The following is a 12,435-nucleotide window of genomic DNA, read 5'->3' on the forward strand; positions in this document are numbered from 1 at the left end:
CTTTCCCTCTGTACCTTATACTTAGACTTGGCAAACAAAAACATGCTATCCTATCAGCTTGCCAAGTGAACTCCTTTTTATAATATTCCCACTTGACTACTAGAAAGTTGTGACTACTATAAAATTGAACAAGTCCACAAAGCTGATTGTATGCACACCAGTCAGTCTATAGTAACATCTTTTTCAGTTAGGATTGAAACAGCAACCCTCAGAGTGAGGATGCTATACCCTGCTATCATTTCTGATGATAGCACTGCCCAGTCTCCCGGCCTAATCAAAACCTATCCTGTATCTATATTGCATCTGTGGCTATGTACTGAATGAATAAAACAAGCTTGCTTTCCATGGGTCTCTGACTTTTGGCATCATGACCCAAAATACTGTTGCTTACACAGCTCAAAATTGCTAGCTGATGTCTGTAAACAGAATATTTTGAATTGGATATCAAGCCATTTTTTCATGTAATAAAGTAAAGATGATAGGATATTAAACTTTCTGGATACAGTGAACACACTGTTGTTCTCATGTTCCCTTTCATAAGCCAATCTTTTCTTCATTAAGTGGACAAATCCAGAGAACAAGATTTACAATTATTATAGTGAGACTAAAACCTGAACCTGGTGGTAGCTGGAATTCCACCATCTATCATCATCTTTCTTTTCAAAATGAGAAGGATACTAGAAAAGTTTTCTTCACCATTTAAGGAACATTCTGTCTTATTCCAGTGTTGCTGCAGTCAATTAAATATCTCTACCACATTTTCATTTCCTTACTTATATTACCCTCTTCTTATTATTGCAGGGGTGACATTGGAGGACCTAATGAAATTAATTGTAAGAAAACTGCATTGTGTGTGGTATGTGTGTTTTAAGTGTATCTCCACTGATGTGTGAAGACTTGGATACATATTGCAAATATACAAGTTAGACCAGTGATTTTCAAACTGCTGTTCTCAGGTCCTGGGGGACAAGGAATATTTGCAACAAACCCATGAAAAATAAGTGAGAAAAACAAGATTAGCAGTGGGCTTAGTTTCACACTCTGCTTCCAAAGAAAACAGTGTAAACTTTTTCAAAACTCCTAAGCAAAACAGAAAACAGTCAAAATTCCAGGGCAAGTGTCTCTAATTGTTTGGACCTCAGTTGTCTTGATGGGAGGAAACCATGCCAAGTGTTAGGAAGTTGGGTTTTTTCCCCATATAACCCAAATGCACTGAGAAGGTGCTAAGGAAGGTCAAACAGGAGCAATCTTCTATTAGTTTTAACCAAAATATCTCTTGGGACGCTTTAAAAGTTATTTCTGTTTTGCAAGCTGACATCTTAAGTAATCACTGAGTGTGTTGTCTGTTGGCTGAAGGGTCTGATCCAGAAAAGCGCTAAGCATGCCCAGCTCCCTCTGAAGTGAATGTGAGTTGGCACCTATGTCAAGAGAAGCCAACGGGAGGTGACACTTCTCAGCATCTCAGGATCAGGCCGAGACACTGGTAAAGCAGCAATGCATGCCTGTCAGCAGGACAGATGTGTCAAGCTCAACAGTGGAAAGCTGCGAAAGCAGACATGTTTGCATAAGGAGCATACACTATTACACAACAATGCCAATAGTTGTTATTTACTTTTATAATCTGACATTCACTAGAGCCCTCACAGTGAATTTATCCTCAGCTCCCTGTTGCTGGGTGTTAGCTGGGAGCAGATTCTGCCAGGCTCGCTTACCTGCTCAGCCGTAGCATGGTAGTGGATTTTGGGATTGTTGCTGAAAGCTGGTCGATACTTGTACATGGCAGGTGTAGGAGGGCTGATAAGTTTAGGTGAAAGGCCACCTTCTGTAAAAGAAAAAAAAAAAAAAGGACTTTTTATTAAAATGTGTGGACAGAAAGCTGTCATCCCTAATTCCTTGCTATCCATGGTCCTCTGCAAACAGGTCTGCTCTGGAAAAAATAAAACTTGCAGTACTTTTGTGCAGAATTTCACCAAAATCAATGGGGCCCGGGTGGAAATAACAGCACATTCCTGTCAGATCAGCAATCTAAAGAGAAGGAGAAACAAGGTATAAATACATTAAGTGGGGTGAACATATTTTGGTGAGTAGTAATTTGCCATAATTTGCCATAATTTGAAAAACGAGCTATTTGGGTTGAATTCAGCTACTAGTTTTGTCTGGAAAAAAAAGAGGTTTTTTGATAGTATCAAAGCTTTAATTTCACATTTTCAAAAATAATTCAGTTTGTAATGCCTAACCATTTCTTGCTAATATTTCTGATTCCTTAGTTCAAAATGACATTTTTCATTTTAAAATTGACCAAAAATTTAAGAAGGGGTTTAAAAGGGTTTAAAAACTCTGCGAAACTGACATGAAACATCCAACCTAGGCTTGAATGAACCACTTCAAGCTGACTTTTCTCTCCCTTTCCTGCTGTTTATTCCCCTAGCTCAGAACTCCTATAAATAGAAAAAAAAACCCTTAACCCAGATCCCATTACTATTTTGAAAGAACACCAGAAGCTTTTTAAAGAGGCTGAAATATTTTCTTATTAATAAAACACTGATCATGCAACTATACCTTCACTGGTCCCCAGCTGCCCTTTTAGCTCAGAGTACTTGCTTGGATCTCCTTTCGATGGTAGAGGTGGTTGTACATCCATACTTTTATCCTCCAGACCTTCCAGGCTAATTTTAGACTGAAAATGAACAAAGAATCAATCATTACCCGCAACTTAGTTAAAGAAAGAGCACGTGTCAGAGCGCTGGATGTACCACAGAACAAGAACTACTTATACCTATAATGACAAACATGATTGAGCATCCACTTCAGACAAGGACTGTCATGTGTAAAATGAGCATTGTCGTAGCAAGCCAGTATAATTTTAAATGCACTATCCTAGTCTATTTGGCACGCTAAATAACATTACTATCACACTAGTTAATATGTGGTAGAAGACAATGCTGTTTTCTAGCATGTTTCAGCAACTTTCCAGGCAGCTCTCAGCAAGTAACTATCCAAAGCGTGTAACAAGTAACTATCCACAAAAATCTTGCAAGGTGGCTTCTTTTGAATCCACTGCTTTTTATATGACTAAACAAATCATTCTTTCTATTTCATACTAGGAGAAACTTAAAAAAAAAGAAGAGGAGAAAAGAGAACTCAGCTTCTGAGCCAATATTCCTTTCACTGGACCACCAACCTTCCTGAAGTCAGAAAGCTCAAAACCTTCTTTAAAGTAGAACAGTTGACCTGGTGGTACAAGGGTTCCCGCAGTGTTAGGATCATTAAAATTAATTTGAACCCCAAGAGGTGGCAACTCTTGGGACAGAAAGTAACTATTGCAAAGAAGAGCCACCTTTTCCAAAAGATGCCCAGAGGCATTCTATTATAGAGCCACAAAAAGGGCTGTTTCTGGATCAAGAGCTGCTGTTACTGAACCTGGGTTACTTTTAGAGGATGAAGTATATGACAAGGACTCAACCTCTATAATTTTCTCAAAAAAATGCATCATTTCAAAGAGGTTTTCAATGACAAACTCATTCCCAGGCTTGATAATGCTCAATCCTTGCTCTTCAAAAGCAGCGCTTTGAAGGCTACCTTACCTTGCTCCGGTTGAGGTTGGCTTGGATCCCGTTGTCACTGATCTTCACTGTGATCTGTCGCTCAGATAAATCAGGTCTGAGGAAAGGAGGTTTCACACTCACAGCTTGCTTCTTCTTGGGCTCAACTATGTACCTGATTAATTGTTGAACAGTCATCATTAAAATAAACAATAGCCTAAGAACAAGGCATAGAGACAAGAAAATCTTCCTGCTTCCAGGGTATGGTTTAAGAATGTGTCAGAATCTAGGTAAGCAAACTCCGTTTTTTTTCAATGGATGTAATAATTGAAAAGCAATAAAAAGACCAATTTTTTTTTAGTGAGCAAAAGGAGGGAATGCATTAAAAAATCTAAGCAATTTTTGAAGCACTGATGGACAAGAGCACAGTTCACATGAAGAGAGAAAGAGAGGCCTACCACCAATGGAAGTGATTTACTAGATCTTACCGAGTTAACATGAAACAGTTTCCCTGCGGTGGCAGACAGTGACTGGGGGAATAAGACCCAGCACATGGGGAGTTAACATGGACAAGATGATGTGCTGTCAGTTCTAGCTTACCACACAGTGACTTGTTTCTGTAGCATGTTTAGAGTGTTCAAATAAATGGAAGTAAAAGAAACAGACAGGTCTATAGGAAGCAACAAATCTAAAGGGAAATGGCTGACTTCTTTAGATCTCTAATTTCTTTCCAGTGGACTAGAATTCTGTAAGTGCAAATGGGCAGTAGCCGTACAATGCATAAATATCAAAATACACACAAGCTTTCTCTGTTTTATCTAGTGAATAGGACATTCTAGTAGTGATGGCTCAGTGACTTTCAATATACAGGACAATTTGAAGAGGTCTTCATAAAACACAAACATTCTGCTTGCTGAAAGTCTGAGAATAGCCATGATTATAGTACTCACACCCCTCTCTTAACAGGAGTGTCTCCCAACTTCTAATATCTGGCCCTTTTAAAGTATCTTGACCTGATTTTTGCATTTTGGTAGGTCTGAGAAGCAGCTATTCCAATGTCTTCACTTTAACACACATTAACAGTCTTTTAAGACTTATTTGTTGCATAGCGAAGGGAAAAAAAAAAGGCAGACAATAGTGTCGATAATAGTATCAGGGTCTGGAATTGCTCAACACTCTGAAAAGGCTCAAATAAGTCTTCTTGTAGTATGATTATTAACATGTTTGCAGGCTGGACAGCTCAGCACCTAAGATATTTATACTCCATCTGATCTATTGCATTAAAATCCTCATTTCAAAATGTGAAACGATAAATCTATTTCCCCAAAAATAGAAAGCCATAAATAAAATCCCAAGATCCATGATGTAGACCTCATTGAAAATCTGTTTTATGATAATGAAAGTGCCAGTGAGATTGAAAACCACAGCAGCCTTAAATTAAAGTCTTAAAAAGAAAGGCTGATTTTAGATTCATTCCTTTTCTCCAGCAGACTAGAATACCTGGACATTGACTGTACAGTGCAAAAAATCGTGTTGGGAATGTGGTAACATATGGAAACTTACCTTGTTACTGAAATGCACTGGACAAACAAGTTGGTGAAGACAAGGGTATCAGTTCTTGATACAATTTGACATGCTCATTCCAAATAAGCATTTCTGGGATGAGGGTTATGAATTACGTGAAGAAAGCAACTACTTGGACACCTTACAGCCATGCAACAATGAAGCAGCTATCACAGAGCTCTGCCTTCAGGAGTGTTTTGCTTTACTTCCCTGTTATTTCATCAATGGTCTTTCACTTGTGAGCCCAACCAAGCACATTTTCTTCCTCTGTCCCAACAACTACTCTACCTCCCTCATTCCCAGCTGAAAGCATTTCTCTTACCTGGGAGCCAAGGGACTGCAGAGCACATGTTCCACATTTCCGCAGCATCCTCGGGTAAAAGGATTCACTCCTCCACGGAATTTACCTGTCACCTGGAAACATATTCAGGACAGTGCTCAAACCTCTGGTGATATATATATATACACACACACATATATACACACACATATATATATATATAAAAAAGTAATCATCCAACCCTCAGAAAGACAAGAACAAGTGTGCCTTGCCCTGACCCTGTTGTCCTTCCCAAACAGATTGTTTTCCTTTGAATGCTGCACTTCCTCTCTCCTGCTCTAACACACCTCCTCCATCAGCTACTTCTAGCTAGGAGGCACACCAACTAAAGATCCCTTCCCAAAAGGGCAGTGTGCTCAATGTGACTGGGGTTCAAAGTGGCCAGGTTCACCTCTCCATGCTGTTTCTGCATTAGATTTGTCACTGCTGTCAGCCAGACATCCTGTTTTGGTCCCTTTCATTCCCCTGTCATTTCCACTCCTCTGCCCTGGCAAGTCCCCTCCAAACAAACATGAATGTCAACATTCATAATGCTGGATGAGAGAAATGTTTCCTCTCTATCAGCATCCCATCCCTAGCGGCAATCAGTATGAACCACTGCCTTATGTGGGATGGTGCCAGGAACTGCCTGGTGATGACGATGTTTCCTTGGAAATGAGCTAGTTTAATAAAATCCAAGCCTCATTAGACTGGTGGGATCCATTCAAAGCTTCATAAGCAATATAAAGTGTTTGTACTCTACAGGCAGAGACGAGAAAGTAACCATATGGGCACAAATACCAATAAAGCCAGAGAGATTAATAGTGGTTGCCATTAAAAGCATTACTGTTGCTGTTTGCAAGTAATGCATTTTAATCAACTCATAGTTCTGATCTAGCAACAAGTTTACAGAGTATCAGAAATACTTTAATTACTTGCACACAAAATGATGACAATTAAACGATTTTGCAATATATTATGCTGGCCCCTTTGATATAACATAAAATTCTTTAAAAGGCCAAGAGAGAAAAGCTGGAAGTTCTGAATGTTGGAAGAGTAACCTGATGACTAAAACATGGGCTGGGGACATTCCGCACATCTGCATTCAATCCTGGGCTGAAGCTGACTTGTGCCAGATGCTGGCAAAGCACTTTGTATCTCTGTGCCCATTTTCTCAAACACAATATGAAAATAAAATTTTTCTAACTCACAGATTACATTACTAATTATATCAATTTGGTTTCTAAAGTAGTTTGAAATCCACTGATAAAAAGCAGCCTCAGAAGGAAGGGTATTTATTTACCCTATTCAGAAACTAAAAATACCAAGACATGAACAGATGTTGGGTTATAGGTTATTTTGATTCCATAAAAGACTTTCAGAGGCATTCAGAAAGCTCACAAACATCTAAACTCAGCCACCACGCACTCCTAAATCACAGTTTGCCTACTATGAATGCTCAAAACCTACAAATTCCAGAATTAACAAATATCAAAAATTTACAGTTAAACACCAAAAATGTCTGTACCACTGGCCTAAGAAATGCACTGGGAAAAGAGGACAAGTGCATTTGGCCGTATTGTAACTGGAAAGCAGATAACTAACAGTGTGAGAAAAGAGAATCAATACTGAGACTGCAGGAGAAAAGTGCATGTTTTGAAACAGGTGACAGCAGCAGATCTCATATCCATTACTCCTGGTCTGGTGCCCTAATTACTTACATATGCTTCCTTTGAAAGGGACCTAAAGACTGGGAACATTCATCCTCCAGTTACAGACAGACAATACAGATGACTAAACAGAAATTAATCATAGAATGGTTTGTTTGGAAGGGACATTAAAGATCATCTCATTCCAATCCCCTGCCATGGACAGGGTCACCTTCCACTAGACCAGATTGCTCAAGGCTCCATCCAACCTGGCCCTGAACACTTCCAGGGATGAGGCATCCACAGCTTCTCTGGGCAACCTGTGCCACTGCCTCACCACCCTCACAGTGAGAGTCAGGAGTGTTCTTTATTCTCTCAGTCCCTGCCTTTGCCTTCTGCGACTTGGGTGGTGTGGCTGGAGAACTTGCCAGTGAAGACTAAGGCAAAAAAGTTGTTTAGTACCTCAGCCTTCTCCATGTCCCAGGTAACCAGGTCTCCTGTTTCCTTCCAGAGAGGGCTCACATTTTCCCTAGTCCTTCTTTTATTACCAACTTACCTATAGAAGTTTTTCTTGTTGCCCTTGACGTCCCTGGTCAGATTTAATTCTACCGGGACTTTAGCTTTCCTAACCTGATCCCTGGCTGCTTGGACAGTTTCTCTGTATTCCCTTCAGGCTACCTGTCCTTGCTTCCATCCTCTGTAGGCTTCCTTTTTGTGTTTGGGTTTGTCCAGGAGCTCCTTGTTCATCCATGCAGGCCCCTTGGCATTTTTGCCTGACTTCCTCTTTGTTGGGATGCATTGCTCCTGAGCTTGGAGGAGATGATCCCTGAACATTAACCAGCTTTCTTGGGCCCCTCTTCCCTCCAGGGCTTTGTCCCATGATACTCTACCAAGCAGCTCCCTGAAGAGGCCAAAGTCTGCTCTCCTGAAGCCCAGGGTAGTGAGCTTGCTATGCGCCCTCCTCACTGTCCTAAGGATCTTGAATCCCACCATTTCATGGTCACTGCAGCCAAGGCTGCCCTTGAGCTTCCCATTCCCCACCAGCCCCTCCTTGTTAGTGAGAACAAGGTCTAGCATAGCACTTCTCCTCGTTGGCTCTTTCATTAAGACCAGATTATATTTAATTTTCAGAACGGCATTGGAAGATGAATTAATCTCAAGTCGTTTGGTGGCTCAGGAAACCAAACCAAGCTAGGATGTATTTCCCAATAGTTATTTCAATCAAGTTAAATGCAAAATGTTAGTGTAGCCACAAACACAAGAAGTTAAACTCTACTTTTTTTATAATTTAAATTTTTCCTTCCTCCTCAGCCTAAAATTTTCATGGACAGTTTTCATCACTGCACAAAGACAAGCCTAAGGCAGACCATGATTTTGGTTATGAGACCGAAATGCCCTGGGTGTCACACTACTATTGTTAGCACTATCAAACCTAATACTTGGCCAAAATAAATTTTAAAATGAAGAGCAGCTGATTCCAAGCAGAACAGAGAAAAGCATTTAAAGATCTACAGCTATGGTAAGACTGCTTTGTTCAAAGGCCAGACTTCAGATTTTTTGCTTACATAAACCTCCCACTCTATTCTGGATAAAATAGTGGGGATAGGAGACAACCTCATCCCAGTTTACAAAGGCCTGGCCTTACATGGATGTCTTCAACTCTTACAGTCTGCACAGCAGCCATACAAGCTACATAAGCATGAAGCCAACAGCCTGCAGGACAGCCAGAACAGCACACTCCTCAGCACGAGCTAGAGAGCACCCATAGGTGCAAAAGCATGAAAAATGCATTTGAAAAAAACAGTGAAAAAGAAGTGTGATGTGGGAAAAAAAGTGAAAAAACCCCAGATGTGTGAGGGGTGCTTTGGAGCTGGAGCTGTGAAAGGGTAAAGCACTAGAATGCACACAATTAATTAGCCTTGGGAAGAAAGCTGAAAATACTGTGTGCAGCTGACTGGCATGCTGCCTGACCCAGTGTAAAGCTTTCTAACTGAGCTCCCCCTTACGGATTGCAGGGGCATGCTATCGATCCCATGACTAGAGCTCTATCACCCCCATATCAGGCTATTGATATGCATATGCATATAGGTCTGGATCACCCAAATAGGGGCTGTGGATTATATACGTTTGAGTAACTGCAGGGGAACTAAAGTTTTACAGGCTTTTTGGCACAAGAGGTAATGTTGGCACTCAGTTTGGAGAAGCAAAACAAATTAAGTCCAAAAGCTCTCTGTGTGCATGTGCACATACGCATGAGAACAAGAAAGGGACAAAGAGAGTGAGACAAAGGGTTCGCTCAGACCTTATTATCTGCAGTGTGGGTTAGTTGGGGGAGTTCAAAATATCAGGAGACAGGTCAAAAGCATGATTTAATCTTTTCTTTTCTTTCTTTCATTCAATCTCGCGGTTTGTTCAGTCTGACTCATGGAGTTTGAACTTCTGGGGTTGACGGTACTCACTACATAAAACCTATTTCAAGGCGATAAGTAGATTTTAATTGGTAAATAAGCCTGGAATGATTCTTTATGGTTAGAAGGGGGAAATCTTTGCTTGTAGTACATTCAAGAAAAAAATCTGAAAATAAAAAACTAGGCAATCTTCCTAGGTCTTCACCAAAGTTCCAGTAAGAGTGTTACTGCTAAGATTCGGATCACTTTTTGCTTTACCCAAGCTGACTTGCTGACTTTCCTTCCCAACTCAACATCTTAGCCACAAACACAGAGAAAGGATTACTTCTTACCTGTTCATTTGTTGTGCGCCCTCGAGCCACTAGAACAATGTGGAAGCCAGTGAGACCAATGACTGGAATAAAGAATAACCCAGCCACACACATGACAGCCATTCTGTATCCAGGAGTTAAAGAAACTGGGATGAGTGAAGGGAAAAAGAGGCTATAAACGAGAGGGAGAGGAAAAGGAGAAAAAAAAAATTTTGGAAATAGGGAGGGTGTCCCTCACCTTTAATTAGGTCTAACTAAATTTTACCTCAAAGTTCAAGTTCATCTGCTCCTAGCCTGGGTCCTTATCTTTGAGATGGTTAAAAAATAATGTGAACTTATTGATTCCAGCTCTAACCATCTTGTAAAGATTGTTCTGCACTAATCTATCAACAGGGGTAGCACCCCTCAGAGCCAGTGGTTCGTGTATTTTACACTATCATGCAGAGGGACTGTTTCTAGGGCAAACTCTGCTTTAAAATAGAGTAACAGAGTTTTAAATAGAGTAACAGAGTTTTAAATACAGTAAATAGTACCCAGCAGTTTAGAGTCACACCCAACTGGAAGTAAAATTTGGGGAGGCAGCATATCCTTCTGCTGGGCTGTCACGGCAAAGATTGAGACAGACAAAAGCTCAACTATAGTTTTGGGGGTAATTGATGGTTACACAGGTAAGATGGGTACAGAGGAAAACCTGCACTAAGCATTTACAGGGGAAGAGCAATAGGGGATCAGGAAAGGAGTAGGTCTCCACCAGTTCCAGGAAGACAAATCTTCAGATTCATTCTTTCACATTTTCCTCAAGGCCACCTTGAGTCTTGAAAGACCAAAAAGAAGGATACGTAATGGTAGTATGAGCTGCTCCCAGCTTTTCCATATGGTTTAGTACAAAGATGAGCCCAAAGGTGAATACTCCAACCATGTGTGTACTTAAGGACAGCAAGAAGAGAAAAAAATAGCGATAGTTCCTCCGTCCTATGCAATTGTTGACCCACGGGCAGTGATGGTCAAAATCCTTGTAAAGAAAGGAAGAGATAGGGAACAGTATCCAAACAGTGAAAGGAAATACATTGTCTTAGAGATAAATCTGAACCATCATCATGTAAAATTACATCAGACTAGCTCTGCAGCTCTACAACATGCTAGACTCTCTTTATAAGGCTCTTCTTAGGACCAAGTGGTTTCTGTATCTATGGATGGAGAGGTACTTGAGTGTTTATAGGGTTCGAAGAGAGGATATACAAAAAATCAAAGACAGGCTATTTGTCTGCTAGCAGCAGCAGCACTAATTTTTTTATCATCCTTAGCATGAGGAGCCAATTACAATGAAGTTGTTATAACCTAGAATGTTTTGAAGATGCAATACTGCTGCAGAACTTTCTGCCCCACGTTTCTGTATTTATATGTAGCCAAATGAATCTGTTTTAAACAATGGACATCATGAAAGATACTTTTTCACCAAGCAGGTCCCCAAAGAAAAGCAACAGCTGGGTAAGACACAGGCAAAGTTCTGCACAAGTTCATTAATGGTTATGAACCCAAAGCTAACTATTTGTCTCAGTCAAAAGTTCAAAGTTCGTCATAAAGTCAAATCCCTTTTAACAGGAGATTTAATAATGAGGACATGCCACAGACACCTTTCAAGTGCCTTCACACAGTTTTGTAAGCATGTAAATCCACTGTCTTCAATGAGATTGTTCTTGACATGAAGACAAGATCAGGTGCAAGAAATAAACTCTTCTCATTTCTGTGTTCTTCAGAACAGATATTACACATTCATTACATCAACAAATGAATTGCTTATTCTTTGTTTTGTGGCAATGCTATTTTTAAACATTCCTCAATGACAAAGGCCTTTTTGTATTTTTAAGTTTTGCACAATGTATTTACCAAAAATTTACAAAATACAAGAAAATGGATTAGAGCTTTCTCAAAGCACATTAGAAAATGACAGGGGCAATTTAATAAACATCATTTCAAGCCACATCTGAAATGCTGACATAGCATATATCTATTGCGCAAATCTGGTTCTATGTAGCCCAAAATATCTATGGATTATGAAACTATATAAGTACCCACTGCAAACACTTCAGTAATGAAAACAAAAATCTGACTACTTTTGTCACAGATTCATTTTTGGGTCCCTCTGGTCACAGCAGGCTTTAGGTTTTAACTGATTTTATTTCTGCAAGTGTTGTATTCATTCATTTTTATGAAATTAGCTCAAAAATTTTATATTTGTGAAAAGAATTTTTATTGCACATTCTAGACTGAAAGTGAAAAAATGTGAATTACAACCCTGAATGGGTTCCATATGGAACAGCCAGTAGAATTGCTCCTATCACTGTCTCCAAGTTCTTCTAGAATAGACAGGTGAGTGGCAAATAAGCATCACAAGAATCAATAAAGCATGCTGTTTAAGATCATGATTTATTGATTCAGAAGTCATTAATACTTTTTTGCCTATACTCCTCCACAGCAGTCATAATTTAATTATACAAGCCGAGTTTCTTACTTGTCCACCAGAATAGTAAGGAACATTCAACCGATCTGACCATCAATAAAACTTCTGGAGAGCTAGGCAGAGTCACCTTGTATTCTGCTATTTTATTTAGGTTTTTTTTTGATTCTCTCCCATTTTCATTC

At 39.8% G+C, this 12,435-nt stretch overlaps 1 protein-coding gene across 1 annotated transcript in view; it reads right to left on the minus strand.

Annotated features, from left to right (window-relative positions):
• Window positions 1-12,435, minus strand: part of ZDHHC8 (zinc finger, DHHC-type containing 8) — a 24,105-nt gene that overhangs the window by 5,475 nt on the left and 6,195 nt on the right. Inside the window, exons 3-8 of the mRNA XM_009707858.1 lie at window positions 10,632-10,804; window positions 9,814-9,916; window positions 5,428-5,519; window positions 3,585-3,717; window positions 2,560-2,677; window positions 1,713-1,822 (exon numbers count right to left, since the gene is read on the minus strand). Coding sequence (XP_009706160.1) covers window positions 1,713-1,822; window positions 2,560-2,677; window positions 3,585-3,717; window positions 5,428-5,519; window positions 9,814-9,916; window positions 10,632-10,804 — 729 coding nt within the window. The remainder of the gene's footprint in view (window positions 1-1,712; window positions 1,823-2,559; window positions 2,678-3,584; window positions 3,718-5,427; window positions 5,520-9,813; window positions 9,917-10,631; window positions 10,805-12,435) is intronic.

Source organism: Cariama cristata, unplaced genomic scaffold, assembly GCF_000690535.1.
Source record: "Cariama cristata isolate BGI_N322 unplaced genomic scaffold, ASM69053v1 scaffold7109, whole genome shotgun sequence".
Lineage (NCBI taxonomy): Eukaryota > Metazoa > Chordata > Aves > Cariamiformes > Cariamidae > Cariama > Cariama cristata.